This window comes from Lissotriton vulgaris, chromosome 10, assembly GCF_964263255.1.
Source record: "Lissotriton vulgaris chromosome 10, aLisVul1.2, whole genome shotgun sequence".
NCBI classification, from domain to species: domain Eukaryota; kingdom Metazoa; phylum Chordata; class Amphibia; order Caudata; family Salamandridae; genus Lissotriton; species Lissotriton vulgaris.
Window position 1 is genome coordinate 1,062,968,026 of NC_141698.1, and position 24,631 is coordinate 1,062,992,656.

General features: G+C 47.6%; 1 protein-coding gene across 1 annotated transcript; it reads left to right on the forward strand.

Moving 5' to 3' along the window:
* The first annotated feature begins 15,580 nt into the window (after positions 1–15,580).
* On the forward strand, positions 15,581–20,641 carry LOC147689316 (uncharacterized). The gene is made up of 5 exons (XM_086942116.1): positions 15,581–16,064; positions 18,076–18,175; positions 18,296–18,394; positions 18,536–18,676; positions 18,852–20,641. Exons 1-5 carry the CDS (start codon positions 16,011–16,013, stop codon positions 20,639–20,641), a joined length of 2,184 nt encoding a protein of 727 aa, XP_086798242.1. The 5' UTR covers positions 15,581–16,010.
* Positions 20,642–24,631: the final 3,990 nt, after the last annotated feature.

Here is a 24,631-nt window from a genome sequence, read left to right on the forward strand (position 1 = left end):
GAGAAGTAGTCGTCCACCAGTGGTCACTAAATCATTGCCCCCAAGATGTACTATGATTATAGCTGGCGGTGACCTTGTCCGCCCTAACAAACCTTCAAGAAAAGGTTGAAACTGGTCAATACAGAGCCCGCCCCTTCCATAGAAGGTCACCCTGTACCCGTATTCCCCAGCTGTGTGAATCATGTCACCTGCATTGAATACGTCCCCGGCACGCCTCACGTATGAGTGGCCCACGACCCACACCACTCTTTCATCAGCCAGTGGTCTCTGACCGCTGGTTCCCAGGTGTCGGGCCGACTGCACAGTCCGCCCCGCCTCGTAGGTTTGCGAAACTGTAACCAAACAAAAACAAGAAGCGTGAGTACATGATATCAGCTTCATAAAATGTGCAACCGCACATACCTTTTGTAACAATTTGAGGACCAACTGTTTCACTTTATCAATACTCAGACCCCTGGCTGTAGCTTCTGTGGCAGCCCCTATCCGGAAGGAATGAGTCCCAAACTCGGCCGGGTTTAGGCCCGCGGCCGAGATTGCCATTGCAAGCACCCGCTGGAACTGAAACTTCGTCAGTGGGGTGGCATCTGCATGCCTCAGCAAGGTCCCTCCCCATGATGCCACCCTCTGCGCCAAATATTCCTCGACGCATGCAACCGGGCACATGGAAGATCCGGGGATCCGCTGGACTACTACACTGTCCCCGATCGCGCCTTGATCAGTCTTGGACCTGACAAACGAGACAATCATCGTCTCCCCCTTTACCTGAATGTGCTCTCGGCACAGTCCACCCCCCGTATCCTGCTTATTCTTTGCCACCAGCTCGCTTACTCGCATAGCCCCATGAAATGCTAATGCAAAAGCGGCCCGGAATAACACTGTTTCCGCCTGGGATGAACAAGTAGCAGGGAGTACGGACATTAATAGGGCCAACCTATCCAGACCTATAGGGTGCCTTTCATCTATTCTGCGACCCTCAAGGCGTTGCCACCCATGCAGCGCTTTCTGAACCACAAAAGACGCTGTAGGGTCCTGGATACCATGAGCCCGCGCCATGAAGGAAATGGCAGCCCGATGCCTCTGGGCCGTGGCCACCGATTTTCCTGCCCTGCGTAAAGACAGTAAAAACTTTATGACCAATTCTTCCTGACCCCAAAGCTCTCCCCTAGCTGAACCCAAAAAGGACAAATAGGAACGGAACGCCCCTTCATATGCCTTCCTTGTCCTAGGTGCTAAACTCTCTCCCACAAGGTTTTGTAGTTCGGGGCACCGAGAGACCAGAGAGCTTCGGGAAATGGTGCCGCCACCGGGTCCGCTGTGGGCAGAAAACCCCAGAAGGCCTGCATACGGAAACGAGAAAGCACATCAGCAGCCTGATTCAGTACCCCTGGCACATGCCTCGCTCTAAAGAGCACGTTCAATTGCATACAATGTAAAACAATTTCCTTGAGCAGTCTCAGGATCCACTTGCATCGTGCTGCCTAACTATTGATACACTCAACAACGGTCATGTTATCAGACCAGAACACCACAGAGTGATCCCTAAACCCCTCAGGCCATGTTTTCAAAGCCACCAGAATCGGGAACAATTCCAGGAAAGCAATGTTACTCGTAAGTCCACACTCATGCCACCATGACGGCCACGTCTGAGCTGACCATTGATTGTCAAATATGGCTCCAAAACCTATACTCCCCGCCGAATCAGTCCACAGCCCCAACTCTTCGGAGGACACCACCGGCTTCGTCCAGACAACCCGACCATTGAAGTCCGCCAGGAATGCCAACCAAATGCGCATGTCCTGGCGAACCTCGGCCGAGAGCCTCGTGCGGTGATGCCCCTCCTTAAGACCGACCATGGCTTGTGCAATCGAGCGGGAAAAGGGGCGGGCCATTGGCATTATTCTAAGGGCAAAATTTAACTGCCCCACAGTCTGCTGTAATTGATGCAAGTTCACCTTAGTTTCTCTAATACATGCTTCAAGTGAAGCCCTGAATTTCCGCACTTTTCCTTCTGGCAAGCGGAAGCAACCCTCTTCTGAATCGAGCTCTATTCCAAGAAACTCGAGAGAAGTTGAGGGCCCCACAGTCTTACCCGGCGCCAATGGCACTCCAAACTGTCTCATCAAATCACAAAATTCATTCAGAGCCTGTGCACATTCTGAGTCCCCGGCTGCCCCCAAAAACAAAAAATCGTCTAGATAATGCATGACATGTTGAAAACCCGTAATCCTTGTGAATGCCCATTGCAGAAAACAACTGAATTTTTCAAAATAAGCACACGATATGGAACAGCCCATTGGCATACACTTATCCATGTAATAGCGCCCCTGAAACATAAAGCCCAGGAGACGTTGATCGTCCGGGTGTACCGGGAGCAACCGGAAAGCGGATTCAATGTCAGATTTGGCCATCAGCGCTCCGGGCCCCAGGCGATTCAACATGGCGACTGCATCATCTAAGGATGCGTACCGCACCGAACAAAGCTCTGGGTCTATAGCATCATTAACCGACAAATCCCTTGGGGCTGATAAATTATGTATCAGTCTAAACTCACCCGGGTCTTTCTTGGGGACCACTCCCAATGGTGAACAAACAAATTTAGGAACTGGTGGCGTGCTGAATGGTCCAGCCACCCGACCCCGGGCTACTTCTTTCCCAATCTTTGCTTGCACCACTTCCGTGTTCTGCAGGACCGAAAGTTGGTTCTTACACTGTGCTTTCCCCTGAAAATTCCCCACCGGGATGCGGAAACCGTGAGAAAAACCATCTCGCAGCACCCCAGCAGAGACATGATCAGGGTATTCGCTGAGCCAAGGAATCATTGCCATGGTATCAACCGGTGTAGGTAAAGCCGCCCCTCGGACTATGTCAGACCTGTTTGGCGCTTCCCTTACTGCCGCTATCACCCGTTTTGGCTCTGCACATGGTCTCGGGATGCGAAGAGTGTCCACACCCCCCACATTCATGTCTAAACTTGCATGACCCGTGGGGCCTCGTACACTTTCCCCTGTTAAAGTTCCAGCATACCCCTTTCTTACCTGAATTGCCACTCGGCTTAGGGTGATGCTCGTTACTTGCTCCCGCCCAAAAGGGCGCCCCGGCTGGTTGGCGGGAAAGTTCACCCCCGCCCTCTCCCACTAGTGGCGCCTTCAACATGCCTGATTGCTCCATCTTTTGCCAAGAAATGGAGTCATAACAATCCCACGTCATAGATGCATCGAACTCTTTGGCTTTACGAAAAATATTATCATAACAAAACCACTCGTTGCCGCTATATGTCTGGGAATATTCCATAATACGTGACTGGTACACTGGTAACTCGGTCAATAAATCGGGTCTCCGTTCCCCCATAATTGAAGTAAATATGCCAAAAGCCCTACCCCAGTTACCTATCGTCTCATTGACTCTAAAGGCGGCCATTTTTGCGCGCCAAACACTCGGATGCATGAGTTCCTTCTGAACTTTCACATGCTCGATCTCATAATGGTCGGTTAGTAAGGAGAACATGTTTACATATTTCTCAGCCCATATCCGTTCTTTGACCTCCATCGGGATATGTTGAGCCAATCTCTCCCTCCTCGAGGGTACCGACCCCTTCCCCGCAATCGGCATTAGCTGCTTACCTGAGCTAGAAGCTGTAACCGCCGTTGCTGCCGAACTCGTGCCCGCTGCGGGTTGCTCTACTGGGGCCTGCAGGGAAATAAACGGACAAGTAGGTTTCGCGGCCTCGCGAGACTGCCGCAACTGCCTCATTAATTGCTTGGCTTCCTCAGCCGTGTCCCCCGGAGCCGCGGGACGCCCGCTGCTATTACCCAGCCATGCTGCCAACTGTGCGGCCAATTCCGGGGGCATGTCCCCTTCGTCCACTGGGGTAACCACAACAGGGATCTGTTGACCCTCGGCAGGAGCCGGCGCGGGAGTCTCCGCCGGTCTCGGGGGGCTCATTGGGGGAGCCTCCGGAACCGGGACCTCGTCGTCGTTTGGCCCGTTCCTGGTCCTCTTCCTTCTGCCGGCCGGGGCCTCCGTCGGGTTGGGTCTTTTTGGCCTTCCCGCACCGTCCCTGGCCGCCATTTTCCTTTTCATCTCCGCCATGTCCTTCACCAACATCCGGAGCATCTGGTCGGTGCTGACCTTCTTCGCGACTCTCTTGCCCGGCATGATTTGCAGCGCTAGAAGAGAAAAGAGAGAAATTACAAATTTCAAAAATGGCTCTTCGTTCCGTCTCGAGCTCACGTGTAGCGAGGAGGTGCAGCTTCAGAGCACAGGAAGAAGAGGATGCTTTCTTGGCTTGTGGCTCCTTGTATTCTTCTCGGGGCGGTCGTGAACCCGCCCCCTTCCGCCTCCCTGGGCGTGGCGGATGGCTTCGGTGTCTAGGACAACCCACTTCTGGGCGGGAAAAAGCGCGCCCCGGCTACGCCGCTTCGGGCATACCAGCCGAGACGCGCCTCCCGCCCAAAATGGCTTCCCGGGGGGATCGGGGTACTCCACCATACGTTCGGGGGGACCGATTGGTCGCCCCTTTCCATTAGATGCTGCCAGGTATCCGGAGTTCTGTCAGACTCTGCCCGTTACCATTTTGAAATCTGCTGATAATAAGCAGGCCATGAATCATTGTGTGAATTTACGTGCCTTGAAACTTCAGAGCTCTGCGTTTCTATTCTCCCGGAATTCAATTTAAAAAATCAGCTTGATACCATTATTTTTAAATGGAGGTATTTTTCAGGGGATGATGTAGTTGTCTAAAAGATTTCACAACATATTTTGTGCGCACAGCTCTCACCTGGTGACACGCATCAAGTGGCCCTTGAGGAAGACGCAATATTTGAAAAGAATTCCTAATTTCCCGACTGACTAGCTTTCCCAATACTTGACGGTTAATGTAGCCTCAAGTGGGCGGGCAGGGGTTTGGCTGCCAGGGCTCCCGCTAGTACATTGTGGGTCGGTTTAGGAGCAGGTCTGTGGTGGGCAGCTGTATGTGAAGCTCCATTAAAAAATAAACCTCCGTTCTCCAAGGCAGCACGCAGACATCAACCTCTCTGTTTTCCACCAACATAAGCTTTTAACTACAGAGGTGCGATTTAAGCACTGTGAAAACAAGCAACTTCCGCACTGACGAAACACAGCAAGTGACCCGGAAAGCAACGCTTGAAACAATCACATATAATTGAAGCATGTATAATTTCCATAGGTATGCCATCGCTTTACATGCCCTGTCGCCAGGAACACATCTGAAATTTTAGATCATTGGGCGCATGTTCCAGATGTGATTTTACTTCCTGGGGTGCCCTTGGAGTAGCCTGCTTTGTTCCCCCTCAACTGATTAATGTGCAACAGGCCTCTGCACGCACTCATCACTAGCCAAGGGGTCTCACTTTGCTGAGTTTTATAGTCCAGGTCCTACGCCATTATTCTTCAGGGGCTGGCGGATAACACCGTGCACGCTCACTAATCACAGAGCGATAATAAACAAGAAACAAACAAACATTGGAAATGCAATAGGTCTTGCATTAGGAAAGTTTGAGCAATTGGTATTGTAAATGACACTTTTTTAATTTATGTGTTGGTTTTGAAAATAGCAAAATTAATAGCTTTGTCAGTTACAATGTCAATAGTTTTAACTTTCGCAAATGTGACACCTATAGCATTTGTAATGCAATGTGTGTTGTATTTACGTGACTTAGATGTATTGATATTACAAATAACAATGGCTTTTAATTTTGTAAATAATTAATACTTAAATAAAAGTTATTGTAATTTATAATGGCAATAGCTTAAACGTTTGCAAATAACTTTTGTGAAGATTATGTTCAGTGTATTTTATTGTGACGAAAATCCAAGAACATTGCATTTGCACCTACACACATATGTGTTGTAGCACTGAGTGGTGTGAGGGTGTGAGAGTGAGGGGGTGTGAGAGTGAGGGGGTGTGAGGGTGAGTGGGTGTGTGAGTGTGTGAGGGTGAGTGAGGGGGTGTGAGGGTAAGGGTGAGAGGGTTGTAAGGGGGGTGAGGGTGTGAGGGTGAGTGAGGGTGTGTGAGGATGAGGGGGTGAGGATGAGTGAGGGTGTGAGGGTGAGGGGTGTGAGGGTGGGTGAGGGTGTGACGGTGGGTGAGGGTTTGTGAGGGTGAGAGGATGTGAGGGTGTGTGATGAATAAAATAAAAATAAAATAAAATACATTTGTATGCGCTTGCACAATGGCAATACAAAAATCCTCAATGCATAATGGCACGTTTGCAGAAAGTAAAGTCAGACATCAGCGAAGTAGCCATCTTTAAAGACAAAAGTATAGCCTTCTGATAAACGTAGTAACAACCAAAACACTTCTGTTCGCAAATATTAAAAACGCTGTGCAGTTAAAAAAGGAATAGAATCAAACATTATGAAATGTAAAATAAATATACACACTTAAAAATATGAAGACACTCGCTATTGAAGTTTTTCAATATAAGTTTAAGCCTGGGTCGTACTTACTCGAGCTTACATGTCGGCACAACCATAGTGCACACGGCCCTTCAACCTGATTGTTGCCCTGGTAAGGGACGCCGCTGAAACGCTGCTGAAGGAGCGGTGGTGGTGGAATAGGCAGAATCCTGGTGAGGAATCCCAGGGGCAGACGAAGGATGGAGAAGGACAGCGGGTGGGGATAGATCCGGGGCAAGGGGTGAAGGGGTGGCATATGTGTATGAAGGGAGGCGGGAGGAGAGCGAGATACCTTGTCCTTTTTTAAGATATCCGTTGATTTTTAAATAGAATGCGTTATTTATATAATTTGGTTAGTATTACAATTATTTGTGAGTGGTGCGGGTAGCATTGGAAACCCCCCGTAAACCACTCTGATTGCAGCGCAGCCCAGCACAAGGGTAGCGTTGCTGAAATGAGCGTGCAATGAATGCTCGACTAAGTTATGGCAGCAAAGCTTCCGGGGGTGCGCTCCTGCAGATTTGAGGCCCCTCTCTGTGCTGTATGTGTTTGCAGCCCTCCCGTCTCCCCTACTGAGTAAAGCGCCCCTTAGTAATCAACATACAACAAATAGCTTAAGTTGATGGACGATAAGTGATAAGTTAACATACATTTTGTATGAGCGAGTCCATTGAAGAGAAGTGCGTTCGATATCCCGGCCCCCAGGTTTAAAGGCCGTCTTTTTCAACGCCGAAAATGAATTCAGTCCATTGGACGGGGTTTTTCGAAATTATATTTTCTTCAAAACATATCACACAAGTTAGGTTCGTCCCGGCCTCTTCTAGTGTCGAATCTTACGAACCTCTGCCACCTACTGACAGCATTAGAAACCGTCTAGAGAGCTTATCAAATCCATCGAAGTACCGTGGTTCTAGCCGTGCTCGGGTTTGATTAATTTAATGTACCTCCTGCAACGCGTGCTCGTTGTATTTTTCCTAACACTTTTTTTTTAATTGTCTTGCTACGATTAATTTAAAGCTCTGACCCACACTTGCTACCCTACTGAAACCTCTCGAGGAATGCATCGCAAAAAGGCATTGTAAGAGTTCAAGGTATTACTTACATGCCTATATACCAGACACAAACTGGTAAGTGGAAGTGTCTAAAATATGCCGCCAAAAAATAAGTGTGGCACAGTAGAGTAGGACATGTAATTTATAATCATTGTGCTAGAAAATGCACATTCATACATTTATTACTGCAAATCAAATGTCCAATTTGGGTTTACCACAGTAGAGTGAATTTTCCGCTCCAGTTTCACTCTTTACTTCCTCACATAAAGAGAAAAGGAAACTATCATTGGCAAAGTCAGTAGGGTTCGCAGTTACAAAATCGATTGGCTTTGTGAATGTTTTTTACATGTTGCATAGCAGCACAAGCTGTACAAAAACAGTGCAGGGGTTTTGACACGAGTGGGTAGGGTGGAAAACACAATAGGGAGCGTGATGAGAGGTGAGAGAAACGGGGTGGTTTAGAAACAGGAAGGAAGGAGTGGGAATGAAAAAACCAAGACCGAGGGCATTGCTGTGGGGATGGGGGAGGAGAAATGCGACACGGCAGGCAGGGGAGGGGGTGGAGCGGCGATGAGGGTGTGAAGCAGCAGGGGACTTTGAAGTGAAGCTAAGCTTCAATTCAAAGGTGTGGGAGGAGTGCGGCTGAGGGAACAGATGGCGATTTGATGATGTCCACGCGCATTTTAGGTCAATGCGCTTGCCCATTGACCTAAAAGCGCACGGGCACAGCACCAAATCGCCAGTTGGGTAAAGTCTGTTTAAAGCCCTATAGTCTTGCTCTGCTCAATGCGCATACGCATTGAGAGGCAAGACCTAAAAACTCTGCAAAGGGCGTGGGGACCTTCAGCAGAAGTGAATGAGCCCAGGAAGTTCTTGGAGAGTGGGGCCCAGCAGCACTGAGAGGAACCAACCACAGCAGTCAACCTGAGGGAGAAATAAAAACACAACTGGGGCATGGGCATTGTAAATGTGACAGACACAGCATGATTTTCAGCCCTGTTTACAGAAACAGCCTTGCAGTGAACCTAAGCTCAGAGCAAGAATGCTCTGCAACAGAAAAGGAAACCAGCACTAAACACGAGTAGGAAACCAAGGAAAAAATTCTCTAGGGATCAGATAAACAAGACAAAGGGTAATGATACCATAGTTAGTCCCTCCTACTGGAAGGAACAAAAGAGAAAAGGAGGGACAAAGAGGTAGGACTGACCACTAGCAAGCAAGGAGTTTTAAAGGACACTGCAACAAACAAATCAAAAGCAGGGGTGTGGCTTTAAGCCCACAAGAGAAGTATACTAAAGTATACATGAGGTCCTACTCTTACACGCGACCTAAAAAGTAGTCCTGAAACAATGGATGAAAATGGTTGCTGAGTATGTTCAACAGTACTTGGCCAGGGCTCTCTGGGCGGGCTAAACACCAGAAGAAGCGTGACATATGCATGCCCTTGATAGTCAGAATGGAAAATGGAGCGATGATGGTGCCAGCAAATTCTAAGTCTATGGGCAGGCTGTAATCCCTCAAGTTAGATACAGCATGTCATTTTTCGAGACAGTGCATGCACACGGTCTAGAGCTGACACCTAAAAAGCATTAACAATGTCAACAGAATTCACATAGGCAAAACCAATTGGCTCTCCCATTGCTTGTTTTTTTCTCTCTCTGTTAAACTAGGTCAGAGATTGATGAGGAAAAAAGTGCCGGTCACCAAAAATGAGTGTCAAAGGGTGCCACCTCGAGCCACCAACTGAAAGCACCTGTTTGCAATGAGTGGTTGTATCAAAATGAGTATATTAAACTGCTTAGTTTATTGAATTGCCACTACATGACTTTGTTAAAGCAATACTGAACTATTTACAATGGGCACTTTGGTTTCAATTACTGTTTGTCACAAATTATGATGTGATTTCACGTGAATACTATAATTGACTGTTGACAAACAATTTCTTATTAATGCCCTCACTATGAGTGGTCTAGCTAATTGTGGATTATCACACATATTGCAATTAAACGTTTTAAAATAAATTTAGGCAGGTCAGACCTGATGATATTTATTTGGGGGAAAATGCCCCATATTCAAGGCAACATTTACCTTTTAAGGCAGCATCCACCAAAATCTGCATGTTCTTCCCCAAGAAGTTGTAATCGGAAGCTAATTTATCAGGTGTGATAAATATCGCACCAATTACTGGGCCACTCATGATAAGGTAGTGTGACGAAACCTAGCTTCGGCTATGGTTACTTGTGCAGTACATGTTCATCTCTCATACACTGCACATGTTCAATCTAAATAAGGAGATATTAGGTACCACTAAAGATATAGGAGATTGCTACCTTCAGAATTGCATATACCTTAAATCTTCATGATAGCCGTGTATGTGTGTGTAGGACAGGTTTAAAGTTTTGTTAATTATATTGGACACACCATGCTGGGATAGTCTAATGTTTTATTATTTAGCAGTTTTAGATCGCATGAACTTGACCCAAAAGTATCTACACACTTTACATGAGCACCAGTTACGTTACACAAGGACACATTATTATTATTATTTTTTTTTAAGCACTGGAATATTAAGGGGGTCATTAGGATGGCGGGCGGACTTGGTCCGCCCGCCATCCTATTGGTCTTTGGGTCCCGTGGGGGGCATTAGGATGCGCCCGCCACTGTGGCGGGCTCATCCTGCATGTTTAGCATTGTGGTGGACGGGGCTCTCAGCACCGCCCGCCACAGTGCTAAACATGCACAAATACATTTGCATTAACAAAGCGGCAGGCACCGCGCGGTGCCTGCCGCTTTGTTAATGCAATTGCAGGGGGGTACCACAGGTACCCCCCCTGTGCACCCCCCACCTCTCCTTCACTCTGGGGACCCCCGAAGTGGAAACGCATCTATCCTGGGCCATCCTAATTTGGCTGGCGGTGTCAAATAGACACTGCCACCATGTTAGACCTTTTCCGCCCCGGTCGCAAGGCGACCGGGGCGGAAAAGCAGCAGACGGTCTTTCCGTCCGCCGCGGTCACCCCGCCATACTAATATGGCGGGGGCATTTAGCTGAGGATGACGGGCGGATTGCCCCCGCCAGGCCGGAGGTGGCTACCGCCAGCCTGGCGGGGGCAATCCGCCCGCCATCCTTATGACCCCCTAAGTGTTCTACCCAGAATCACGGGATGTTGCCTCGACACCAAGACTGGTTCCCTAGTTCCAAAGTCTATATCCTCCTCAATTACATAGGATCATCAATTCCCAGTTCTTGTGCATCTCGAGCTATGTTACATAAACTTTCCAGATATCGAAGCAGGCACACAAATGGAGATACTGAAACTCTGTGTCTACATTTTTGGAATGGTGGATAGCATACATACCAACAGCAGTAAATCTACTGAGCACCTATGACAAAGCTTTGGGTTAAGTATCTGTTGTTCAAAATTGCGCAAAGTCTACATCTATAGCTTCGACTATGTGCTGCACCGGCTCAGGCTTTCGTCTTTATGAGATTTTTTAGATCAGTGCTATAATATAGGCTAGTAATGGCAGCTGCCATATTCAGTATGGAGAGCTGCAAGATCTGTGGGTGTCAGAAAGAACCACATAAGAACAAAATTAAATCATCGATCAACTGACACCTTTTATTTCATACTTTAAATGTACCTTTGTCTGTTTGACTCAATAAACCTCATGTGCACTGAAATCCCAATACATGTTGGGACAGAAATACGGACATTCAGCCTAATGAAATCACTATTACAAATGTACAGCTTGGTGGCCATGTGTGTTTATCAGGTGAAGGGCATTTGTCTGGTTACACATGTGCCAGTGGCGTAGCGAAAGCGGTGACCCCTTGCACGGTACATGGAGGTGCCCGCTCCGGATTTAGCCTGGAGCTCTCAGGCCCTACTATTGTGCTGAGGGGACCCCGCACCGCGGGAGATGCAGGGGCCTGTGTTACGCCCCTGACGTGTGCACACATGTGAAGGCTGTGTGTGAACCTGCCATCTTGCACAGCCCAATTACTACACACTGGTAGCCTGGAACAGATGGGACTCTGCAGAGTTAGATATTGACCTAGGGTAGGCCATATTATTTTAGTGGACACTCATGGGTAACAAAGTCAGTATGGTTTACTGTTTTTTCCGCAGCAACACTTTATTGGGATTGGTGCTGACCTGGGCTGGCCTTATAATGTGAACCTCCGTCTATTGTTTGAGTATGTTGTTCTGTAGTGATTACTGTAAAAACAAACTGTGTTATTAGTTGAATGGGGTGAGAGCCCCACTTAAGTAATAAGCACAATCCTTGTAAGGGTGCACCACAAAAGTCACTCAATAAACCTGTGCTTAACCCTCGGATACCTTGACTCAAAAACAGTCAGGCTTATCTATGCTGTAATGTGTATGTATTTATGTTATACTCAAGCAGTAATAAAGTGAAAAAACACAAAAAAACAATAAATCCTACACCAATTGTTTAAAAACTTGGAAGATATTAGCTCCATTAGGTTGTATCAAAAAGTATAACCATTGCTGAGCTCCATTACCGCTAAGAGATGCGGCCACATAGTGCATACTAGGACCATGATGAAGTAACATAGTGAAAAACATAATTATGTCAAGCTCACAGAGTGTATATTAATTATCTGCCATTGTCAGTGGGTAGGTTGAACCAAAATGAGTTCTTCACAAGAAAAGCCTGTGCGACAACAGCTATTTTTTATATCCGGAAGTAACCCCTCTGAGACTTTCATACTACCCTACCCATCCCGGAGAAAAGTAGTATGGAAAAACTAAAAGTGCAGTGTGTGTGATCAGTCATGTGAACATGTGCAATCCTCCTCCATAGGAAGGTGGAAAAATAAAACTTTAAACTTGACAAATGTAAACAGACCGACATGCATAGATGGGTCACACTTCATATATATGAGTTTTAAATAAAAGGCAATAAATAGCCTAAAGGTTATAGAAGGGAAATACTCTGATCATAAGCTGACCATGTTGATTGGTACAAAAGGGGGCGGTGATGGACGGAGCATCTGAACCAATCAAACACTCACACCCAGTCAACAGATCTGGGTTTAATCCATCACTGTTCTTTAGCCCACTCTGCCACCCCAGTTCAGACATGGCCATATGCAAATCAGTCTTGACCCTGTGCCTCATGGTAACAGTCCAGCCCGAACTGCCAACCCATGCCTTCCCTGGACCGGAAACAAGCTTCTTAGGACCGGTTTCTGGCTATCAGCCGTCTTCAGCCAGGCTTCCTTGAATCCAGTGGCAAAGTGAGCAAGGGACTCATGTCTGAGCATACCCTGCCACACTTATGGCGAACTAAGCGGTACATGCTGATTGGGGCTTAGCATAAACCAAGATCAAAGAGGGAAAAAGTTGCTTATCAAGTCAGAGACCCAATGTACGAGGGACTTAAGAGATTAAAATTCAACAGACCACCAGCAGGCTGATAAAGAATTAACGTTACATGTACAAGTTGACTGGAAATCAATGTTTTAGATGAAGGACATTGTTGTGAAACAAGCGTTCGGGACATTGTGCCCCGTCTCAAAAAGTTAACTTATCAGCAGTAAGGTAATCGCCCACTGTGGGATTCTGAGAGTTTTGAAAAAAGTGTCGATCGCGCCCCATATTTGTAAAGCCAGCTACCAGTGAAAAGGTCAGTAATTTAGTCCCCTATCCAGAGGTGTGGCCACATCTTTGAATTGGGATAGCCAGATGGTTTAGGCCCACTGCCTCTGTTTCTGAATATGCACTGGCCCTGTCAGACAGATATTAGTTCAACTTTTCACTTGAAAAAGCTCTGTGTACTAGCACAGAAAAAGTATTGGACCAGAATCAGGATCACCTGGATGCCTCCGCTGAAGTACGAAGGAATATTCCATGGTACTGAGGAAAAGACCTGTTGCTGTTACATGAAATGAGAAAGAGGTAGACTGACTTGCGTGCTGCCAACGTGCCTCCGTTCTAGACCTCGCTGCCCCACATGCCGCAATGATGAACTTTGAGATGCAAAGTATTGCCAAAATCAGAGTCCTGTGCCAAACTCCAGCATGACTTAAGTTTAATAAGGAGAGCGACTATCTCCTCTACTCCCACATTCATTTGTGGATGTGGAGAGTTGAGAAGAGACTGTGACCAGCACAGCAGGGGAGGCTCTAGGCTCATGGCGGCCCTGTGCAGGGAGCGTAGGTAGGGGGCCCCGGAAGAGGGGGTCTGGGCCGGGCAGAGCTCAGATACCAGTGAAGAGGGGGGGTCAGGGTGTTTGGAAGTGGAACAGAGCCGGAGGCCGCCAAATCCCTGCCAGGGGCCGCCACGCAAATATGAATCATTCCTCAGAGGATTATTATATTAAGGATATATATTGGCGTGGCAGCCACTGGGGTTTGGTGGCCCTGTGCAGGTGCACAGCTTGCACATGCCTAAGGCCGCCCCTGAGCACAGCATGGCCAACAAGGTGGCAGTGTGGAGAGTGCCAAGATTACAACGGTGCAGCCAACAGCAGAAGGTGTGCGCTATGTTCATCTCTAGTGTGCTGCACCAGGAAAGCAACCATCCGTGGTTTCACTTGTCTTAGATGGCAGCCTCCAAATCCTCACCCTGAGTACTGGGCTGGCAGAGTCGCACTAGCTTGATACTCCAGTTGAGAAAAGCCGGTTCACAGACCCCTTGACTAAACCCTTTCAGATTGGTGCTGCCTTCACTACAAATGGACCAAGATCTTCAGTGCTCCACTGTTGTAGCCATCCGTAGTACCTATAAGGTATCATTACACCCCGAAAGGATCAAGTGTGCTGGAGCCAAATGGCCTCCTAGCTGATGAACCAATTGTATGAACTACGGGCTGAGTAATACTATTCCTACGAATGGTCATGCCCTCCGGCTTAAAGACGTGAGGGAATATGGCGGCTCCACCAAACATACCCATCAGAGGTATTTTAGCAACAGCAAAGTAAGCTAGCGAGTGCTGTGGAAAGATTTTTCAGCTCTTGAATCCTAAATTCTGAAATGGTGTGCCCAACAACTTGTGTGGGTTCCAAAAGTTGTGTATGTTTAAAAATACTCTCAAAACATTTTTGTTTTTTAACTTGTTCTGCTATCTGTATTTTTGCTATTTGTTTAAACATTGAGAGTCCTTTTTATAGCCATAATGCTCTACAAAGTAAATTACTGCTCTTATAAAATAAGAGTAGTATATAGTGATACCTTCACTTCAACTCTGGTCTTAAATTTGACAGTTCCAGCCAGGAGTTTAAGACTAGGCCTGTCATATTTAAGACTAGACCCATCACATTTAAGGCTAGGCCTAGTCTTAAACTTGTGTGTGGAAAATTTGACTGCTCTGGCTGGAAACACTGGCCTTAAATTTTGACATGGCCTGGGCGCAGGCTGTTGGCATTAAACAGGCCTGGTTTTAAAAGGGGGGTGACATGTAGGGATATTCCCAAGAAGTAACAGGCTGCAAAACATGTGGTAATTGTGTACATGTTTTAAAAGTGCATATGAAAGTGCGTGCAGGTTGGAAATGTCTGTGCATGTTTAAAAGTGGGTGTTGCAGACAGCTGCAGGCTGAACAGCTGCTGAACAGGCCTGAGTCCCCAACCCTGTGTGTTGGGAGATGTTTTTTTATGTTTGAGAAAAAAAGGGGTGCTTTTAAATTGTAGCTGTTGGGAAACCCATAGTGTGTTTTAAAAAAAGCACAAGCAACACCTGAGCTTTGAGATGCTGAAAAAGACAGATGTCGTGGCAAGGCTTCCCCATGAGAACCTGAAACAGGATGCCAAGTGCTCGGACGTAATTCACACCCCTCCAAAGCACCTGGGCCGAAACGGGCTTTTAAAATGTAATTTGTTGGAAACCCATAGTGTGTTTTAAAAAACACCAGCCAGTTTCGGCCCCGGGGCTTTGGGATGTTGAGAAAGACAGATGTCGTGGCAAGTCTTCCCAGGAGAACCTGAAACAGGATGCCAAGTGCTCGGACGTAATTCACACACCTCCAAAGCCCCTGGGTCGAAACTGGACATGCTGGCCGGAATTGTGACAGTTTAGGCCACGACTTGATGACTCTGGCTGGAAAGATGACAAGTGATGGGTTTAGGGTGGGGACAAAGGTCGGTTCCCGGGGGTCTCTAATGCCCAAGATAAGCCATTTTAACATATGAGGCCCATTATAAAAGTGTCCAGAAGATTTTGATATGTTTGCTATGGCCCCAAGCACCCTACTCTACCCAAGATAAGATAGAAAAAAGTTACCTTCCAAAGACCCCCATGACATTCTAAACCCCTCAAGTCATAAAGGGTGTGGGGGCTTCTAATTAGCATGCATGGACAGGTATAAAAAGGCCCCTTAAGGAACACTGTCAAACACCCATTCCAAAAACTCTGGGAGCGACTGGCGTGGATTGCTTTTGGCTGGACCTTGTGGGCTCCTGCGTCAAAGTCAAGAAACCTTCGGGGATTGCCTGGCCTGGATTGTTTTTTTCTTTTGCGGCACTTTGAGGATTTCTGCATCAGAGACAACCCTTGGAACTTAAAGGCGAGAATGGAGCTGAGCAACTTTTCCCAGATTGACGCAGCCTGCCAACATGTAGAGAAGGTAAATAAAGCCTGGGCGCATGTTTATGTGGTGTTAAAAGTATACAAAACTGTAGTTTTGAAAATGCTAAAGAGTACTTTGTAAACTGTTAATGTTTAAGGCGATGTGTTGTGTTTAATGTGAATAAAGGTGCCAATGAAGTTTTTTACAAGACGTGAAATGTAAATGTATTTAAAATGAATAAAGGCTGTGTTGAAGGTTTGAGTTTAAAGCTATGTGTGTAGACAATTAATGTTAATAGGGGTTGTGTTGTGGGGGATGGCGCAGAGTTTGCAGGGGTTTTTTATTTAAGGGGCATAATGTTGTAGGTCTTAGAAGGGTACATGCAGAGGGGAAACATGCATTTTACAGTTCATAGAAACATTTAACTACACTGTAACGGTACCATAGGGGCTTTAAATAATATACATGGCATATAATTAAAAAATAAATAATGCCTTGCTGCACTCACCAAACCGATGTAGAGAGTTGGAGGGGTCCAGGGGGGGCTCCGGGGGTCCTTGCTGCTCCTTGGTGGGGTCCTGAGGGCCTTGTATTTAAAAAATAAATAAACCCGGGGGCCAGTTGTCGAGGGGGCTCCTGGGGGGTCGCCATAGTCTTTTGGGGTGTTATGGGGCTGTCTCTGGTGCCGGTCCCGGTGTCCCTGGGCCTCCGTGGCCGTTATTTTTAAATAAAATGCCCCGAGACCGCTTGTGTGTCTGGCGCTGCTCGGGGGCTCTGTGGGTGGAGGGCTCTGTGGGTCCCTGGGGCGCTGTGCCCCGCTTTGCAAGTTTTGGCGCTTTTTTTAAAACCGCCCGAGACCGCTTGTGTGTCTGGCGCTGCTCGGGGGCTCTGTGGGTGGAGGGCGCTGTGGGTCCCTGGGGGCGCTGTGCCCCGCTTTGCAGGCTCCAGCGGTGTTCTGGTCCGCATGCCTCGTTTTGGCGCTTTTCAGCAAGGCGCTGCTCGGGGATGTCTGGGGCTGGACACAGGTCCTGGTGTTCCGTCCGTAGGGTCCAGGGGGCATTTCCCACGGATCCACGTGGGTCGTTGGAGCAGCGGTGGAGAGGCTTCCTCAGTGACTGCAGGGGTAGGTCCGCCCCCTTCCAGTGATGTCGGCAGTTCGTCACTGTAGGGGCGGGCCATGCCCTACAGTCCCGGTGTGTGTTTTTTTTTTATTTTAGCGCAAACTTTACCCTAAGGTGTCACAGCGCTTTACATATTACAGGCGGCACATAAAAAATACAAACAGAAAAAAAAATGCATGTAGGGGCTAGCTTTGCACAGCAGCCCCGGTGTGCATGTTTTTTAAATATTTTATATAGCGCGAACTTGACCCTAAGTAGGCAGAGCGCTTTACATAAGCCCCAGTGCAAAATGTAGCGCACACGAAGGTGTCAGAGGCTTCACAATAGGAACAGAAAATTAACAGTGAACAAAGTATAAAAGCAGACGCTGAGTTACAAGGGTGTAAAATTGACAATAGTGCGCAACCAAAATACATGAGCTAGCAAACGGTGGAAAAAAAAGTGAAGTGTGTGCAGGTTACAAAAAAACGTACAAAGTAACAGTCGAGGTATAATGCTGCAATAAATGGCAGGCACTCCAACATAAGAATAAGCGCTATGTAGGCAATTGTGGCGCAAGTATCAAAAGCATGCCCAAATGTAAGAGGGCGCAAGCAGGGTGTTACAAGAGAAAAGTGGCATGTACATGTTACAAAAGAGGGTCCAGTACATAGGCGCAGTGGTTGCATGGTAGGATGTTGGTTGTACATTAAGTCCTTTACCCAGAATGATAGGATATGGCGCAGGGTGTTTTTTAACAAATGTTTTAGAGCAACACCTGCAACGCTTATTTTTTTTTAAATGTCTGCCACGCGTGTCACAGATAGAGATCTTTAAAAATGTGTGTTGTTGCACCCACCCTTGTAAATGTATACCGGAATTGTTTGAAGTTGTGATACTTTTGTTTAAGAAAGGCGTTTACTAAAACCGTTTTTATTTCTTTTTTTTAAATTTAATGTTTAATACAGATGCAAGACCCTGCAAATGCAACCGTCACCAATGTGCCCCCTGCGCTGGCCCCCGCTGTAATAACTAGCAACGCCGGCCACTTGTTGGCCCCACAGCCAGGTATATATATATATATATATATATATATTTAGAGATTATGTAGTTCTACGTAGTTTTGTACACCAGTCTCTCAGAAGTTCTCTTTTTCTAATGGGCTCTCATGTATGTATGCTTTTACAGCTTATGACCCTGACCTACAACAAGCTTTTGACGAGCTTATGGAGTACATCGAGGCTCAAGACGCTCTGAACCGTGTGCAAAACACTTCAGTTCCTACATGTAATTAAAAAGCCCCTGTTATTTTAAACTGTCTAAGACGCTAGGGGAGTTGGCGGGGTAGGCCACAGTCCTGACCCTGATGGTGTATAGTGGGACTCCTCAGAAATATGACTAAGGCGGGGTATTATTTTTTCTTTACAGGCACCCCCACGTTATGCCCGAACGGCGTCGAGGTACAAGAGGCGGCACGAGAATCAAAAGAAAGCCCTTTGAAGAGGAAAGCTTTACCTTCTAAAGTGGGACCACCGTCAAAGAAAGGAGTTGCAAAAAGACCTCTATCAGGTGTGTTTGTTACAAAGGGTGTGAAAAGTACTATCGGTGTTACAGACTCTCAAGCAGAAGGGTACAACGACTTGTAGCAAGGCCTATATAAAAAGGTGGCGGTGTAGAACTTAGGATTGTGTGTGTTCTTTTTATACTTTCTCTAACATATATATTTTTTCTGTTTATATTTTAGAAGCGGCTCAGAAACATGCTGCTGAAGAGAGGTCGGCGCAGCCCTTAAGGGACATAACAGCAACCGTCCAGAACAACAGAAGCGCTACAAAAGGTGTGAGTAGGCGTGTACGCCGCGAAAAAGTCTCTGCGCACTACACACCAAACATGATGAACAATCCTCTACACCAATCTATTCTGCACAGGGGTGGAGTCAGCACTGGCGGAGTCTTGACAAACACAGATAACACAGGGCAGGGTCTGTGTAAAACAGCTACAGTGGGTCTGGGCCCTCTCAGCGTATCAAAAGGGAAAGGTATCTCAATCACTGCCGCCCTTAAGAAGAAACATAAGGACTCAGAGAACCTTCCCAACCCTTTAAAACGTGTGAAGTCCTCCAAGGTATTCACAGAGCCCCAAGCAGAACCCTTAAACTTAAAGAAGACAGCTCCGATGCTCCCAGAGGTCCAGGCAAAGCCCTTAAACCCCGAGAAGAAGAAACCTAGGACCCCTGAACCCCATGATAGCCCCTTAGACCTATCTGTAAAAAAGACTGTTAAACCTTTGAATGAGGCCTATACACCCGTGAGCCCCAAGGAGGCGGTAGTTGTAGCTGGGGATGTAGAAGAGATGGCGCCGCCACAGCCTCCTAAAACATCGCGCCTCTCAAGAAAACATCTGAAACTGAAACCGGGGGTCCCTAAGCTACAGATAGCAGCGTCCCTCAGCAACCATAAAGCAACGCTGGATCCACCCAGCATCCTGAAACCCCAGACAGTACCAAATAAAATAACTGTACATGTAGAGGTACACGCCCCTGAGCAGCCCCCAAAGCCGGTTGTAAGTGTCCAGGCACAGCCTAGGGTCTCAACTGGTAATAACACGCAACCCCTAGAAGGGCCTTCTATCGTGAACACCCCAGCTCTTGAGCTGATTAGGGGGGCGGTAGACAACCTAGGTAGAACCCCTGAAGCGGTGTCCCAGGGGTCTTTGAGCACAGCGGGTTTACAGAACCCAGCTAACAGGTCAGCACACCCTGACACAGGCATTTCAGCTAGGACCCCTGATTATAACGATAGCTCCTCACAATCCTCATACCCATTGTCCCCTAGTACCCCTCCGGGGGCATACGACCCCACCAGCCCTGCTGCCAGCCCCGCGCCCAGCCCCGCGTCCAGCCCAGCTGTCAGCCCCGTGTACAGTCCCGTGTCCACTCCCGCGTCCAGCCCACCTGCCAGCCCCGTGTACAGGCCAGTGTCCAGCCCCGATGCCAGCCACGTGTACAGTCCCGGGTACAGCCCCGCGGACGTCGTAAGCCCCACACAGCCCTCAGCAACAAGTGTGGATGACAAGACCACGGGGGCCCAGGGGGTACAGCCGCTTTTTCCATACCAAGTTTGCAATGTTCCATTCCTGTCCGCACCAGGGCGTTCGCCGGGGGGTCCTATTTCTAGAACACTATCGGCACAGGCTTTACAGAATGGTGCTAAGGTTGTTAGCAGTATAGATGGTCCTAAGACGTTGCAGCCATTTATAAGGCCTCGCAAGGTGGGGCCCTCTAAGCAGGCGCAAGAGGGGTCTGTAAACACATATGAGGTATTTGCGGCTCATGTAAAAGAGATGCAGATGGCTGTTCGAAAACTTAAACGCCAGGCGATCGCCGCAAACCTAAAATGGGGGTTGGGAGTGAACAAGCCCCTGTACACACGTATGGCCCATCAGAAGATCGTGGAAAGGGTTGGGGTGTGTAAAAAAGTGATCATCCAGGAGTGTCAGGCGGCTGTGGCAGACATACATGCTATACGGGCGTGACTATGGCAACACCGGCCCCTAAAGACCCCCACAGCCAGTGGTGCTCATAAGAGGCCCCCAAAATATACCCGTAAGGTCCAGAGGTTAGTGACAAAGTCTGTACGCTTCTTAAGACTGCTCAAGCAGCGTACATCTGATGCCTCACAACCCTTCAAACAAGAAACAACTGTTTCCCTAGGCCCCTTCAAACAAGGTCCCATAGTTTCAAGAACAGCTCCTGAAACATATAAACCAACACTTTACCACCGACAATACATAGGTGCAGGGTCAAACATACCGAGGGTCGGTCATTTGAAGGAGGTAGGGGGGCGGACTTTAAAACTCCAAACACAGCAACATTCAGAAGGACCTAGGGGTGGAACTGTAGCAGCGGCCTCCATGAACAAGGCGTACAATGACACCAACCAACCTGTTCAGATAGGCTGGGGCACGGTATCTCGAAAAGCCTGGGGTCGTAAAAGAAAAAAAAAGTGGCTTAATAGTACAAAGCAACGCAGGCGCTTAATAAATAAGCTGAAGAAGGCTAGAATATGCGCTACCCGCAGGTTTACAAGGACTCCTGAGACAGGTCCCACCAGGACCCCCCAAAATGACACAACAGAGAACACCTCCGCAATTCACACTCCTACTGATGAGGGCCCAGAGCCCTTGTTTTTAGAGAGTGTTAGAAGTTACACTCGCAATGTAGAGAGGTTTAGGGCCGTAGAACACTATGAGGAGTTTAGATTTATTAACCTCCATCAAATAACATCATCCGATCAGGGTGTTCTGGCTATACATCAGGCTGTGCAGGAGCTCATAGAAAGGTTGTTACACAATGTGGGGCCTAATGACTTTTTCCAACTCCGCTTCCAGGGGCAGGGTTTTGACACTCCGTTGTTCACCAGGCGGAAGGCCCGAGATGTTTTTGACGCTGTGCAATTTTTAGAAAACCTCTCAAGGCTTTTACAGAGTAAAGCAGAACTAGTCGCCTATGGCACTTTTAGAGTCATAGCCCTCATTGTACGGGGGCGTGAGGGGGGTGTTTCCAGACCTTTAAAGAGCATACTCTACAGTCAAATAATTGGTAAGAAACAGAGGTGGCTGCTCAACTTTAACAGCCCCTCTGCCAACACATGTCTGGCGGCCAGCATCGTGGGGCTGCTGATGGCTCGCAAGACCCCTGACGCTGTCATCATGTCTAGAGCTGCTGAAGCCCACGAGGTTCTTGAAATACCTCCTGACCGAATGGTCGGCTTTGGCGATATAGGTCTTTTTGAGAACTATTTTGCCGTGACGGTGAAAGTTCTTCATCACAACGGTTCCTGGAAGTACTTTACAACCGGGGGCCCTGTGAGAAACAAGACCGTATATGTCCTCCACGCCGAAAATCATTTTTACGGCATCTTGAACCTTAAAGGTTTTTTGGGTGTCAGGAATGTGTGCGCCCACTGTGACCATATATACAGCAATAAAACATACCACCAATGTGAAATGCATTGCAAGATGTGTCAGAGGGACGGCTGTATAGAAGACGCTACCCTGAAGGTGAGGTGCGGCACGTGTAGGATGTTTTGTCGCTCGCAAAACTGCTTGAGCATACACGAGAAATCTTTCACATGCGTCCCTAAAAAGGACTGCAGTGAGTGTGGGCGGTATGTGGCAACGGATCACAAGTGCAAAGGTATGATATGTCCCCGTTGTCATGTGTCTTACGAGTCAGGCACCAGCCATCAGTGTTATATGGTTAAAGGTCTACCGCAGACCAAGACCGAGGACTATATAGTGTTTGATATAGAGTGCACACAAGAGACGGGGGTACACCAACCTAACTATATTTACGCCCACCATCTAACTTCCGACGACAGCTGGGAGTTTGAGGGACGAACGTGCGTTGGTGATTTCCTGAGCACTTTCATTCAAGCCAAATTCCAAGGATATACCATGCTCGCCCACAACTCGAAAGCCTATGACTCCTTCTTTATTCTACGAGACATGATTCGTGAAAAGATACCGGTGGAACTCATAACACAGGGGTCTAAACTGATGTTGATGACGGTATGCCCTTTAAAAATACGCTTCATGGACACCCTGAATTTCCTACCCATGAAATTGAGCAAGCTGCCAAAGGCCTTTGGGTTCCCAGGGTGTAAAGGTTATTTTCCACACTTTTTTAACACCTGGGCTAATCAGAATTATGTGGGACCCATGCCTCCTACCGACAGCTACGGGGTGGAATACATGCTGCCTGATGAGAAAGTGAGCTTTCTACAATGGTACTCTGAAAACCGTGAAAAGGAGTTTCACTTTCAAACAGAGTTGAAAGCTTATTGTCAGGCTGATGTAATGATCCTGCGGCAAGCTTGTAACATCTTCAGAGATGCTGTGGTGTCTATGACTAAAGAAGTAACGGTGTTGAAATCCAAAACCCCTGAAACGCGGCATGCGGTCGAATACATAGACCCATTTCAAAACGTCACTCTGGCATCCATGTGTATGTCCATCTACAAACACATGTTTTTAATGTCCGAAACTATAGCTCTAGTACCGCCAGACCTCTATAACGGTAAACAGAAACGTTATTCAACCCCCTCTATCCAGTGGCTCATGCACGTCTCTGAGAAGGAAGACATTCAAATTCAACATGCCTTACAGGGTGGTGAATACCGCCTGGGGCCCTATTACCTGGACGGGTTCTCTGTAATTAAGGGTGTGCCGACAGCCTTTGAATTCAACGGTTGTTTTTACCACGGATGCCCCAAGTGTTACAAGCCCCACGAGTATAACAAAATGCTGGGGTCCAAATTTGAACACTTATACAGACGAACTCTGACAAAGGCCCAGTATGTTGAAAACCAGGGCTTTGCTATGAGAGTTCTTTGGGAGCACGAGTGGTTAGACATGTTAAAAACCGACACAGACCTCTGCTCTTTTCTTAAGACCCGTGATTTACCCACACCTCTGGAACCCCGCGATGCCTTATTTGGGGGGCGCACAAATGCCATACAACTGTACAAGGCCGCTGGTGAGGGTGAGAAAATACACTACTATGATTTCACCAGTCTGTACCCTTTTGTGAACAAGATGAAGTTGTACCCGCTGGGTCATCCCACCATCATCTATAGAGATTTTAAGCCCCTATCCGAATACTTTGGGCTTATCAAATGTGAAATCTATCCTCCTAAGCAGCTTTACTTCCCGGTGTTACCATGCAGAGTCGATGGCAAGCTGATGTTCCCCCTCTGTCGAACATGTGCGATGCTTAAAGAAGTTGACGGTTGCAGACACACCGATGAACAAAGGATGCTCACAGGGACCTGGTGTAGCATCGAGGTACAAGCTGCCTTAGAGAAAGGGTACAGGCTAGGTAGAGTGCACGAAGTGTGGCATTTTAAGAGCACTACAACACAACTCTTTGCCCCCTACATTAATTTGTTTCTCAGAGACAAACAGGAGGCCTCAGGGTATCCTGAATGGTGTACTAGTCAGGATGCAAAACAGAAATACATCGACGACTACTACGCTCACGAGGGTATCCGTTTACGCCCCCAGCTGATAGAGGTCAATCCTGCACGCCGCCAGTTAGCCAAACTCTGTCTCAACTCCTTATGGGGAAAATTTGCACAGCGCACAAACCTTTCAAATACTACCTTAATATCAGATCCTGATGAACTGTTCAAGTACCTGTTTGCCCCATGCTACGAGGTGTCCAGCTGCGACTTTATCGATGACGATACCGCAGCTTTGTGTTGGAAATACGCCCAAGAGTACCCCACATCGAGTAACAACATAAACATTTTCATAGCCTGCTTCACGACTGCCCACGCTCGTCTAGAGCTTTACAGGGTTATGGATAAGCTCCAGGATCGCTGCTTGTATCACGATACAGATTCTGTGATTTTTCTGAGCAAACCGGGGGATGTAGACCCTCCTCTGGGAGATTATCTGGGTAATCTAACCAGTGAGCTAGATAAGGATGAGTTTATAAATGAATTCACGTCCTCAGGGCCT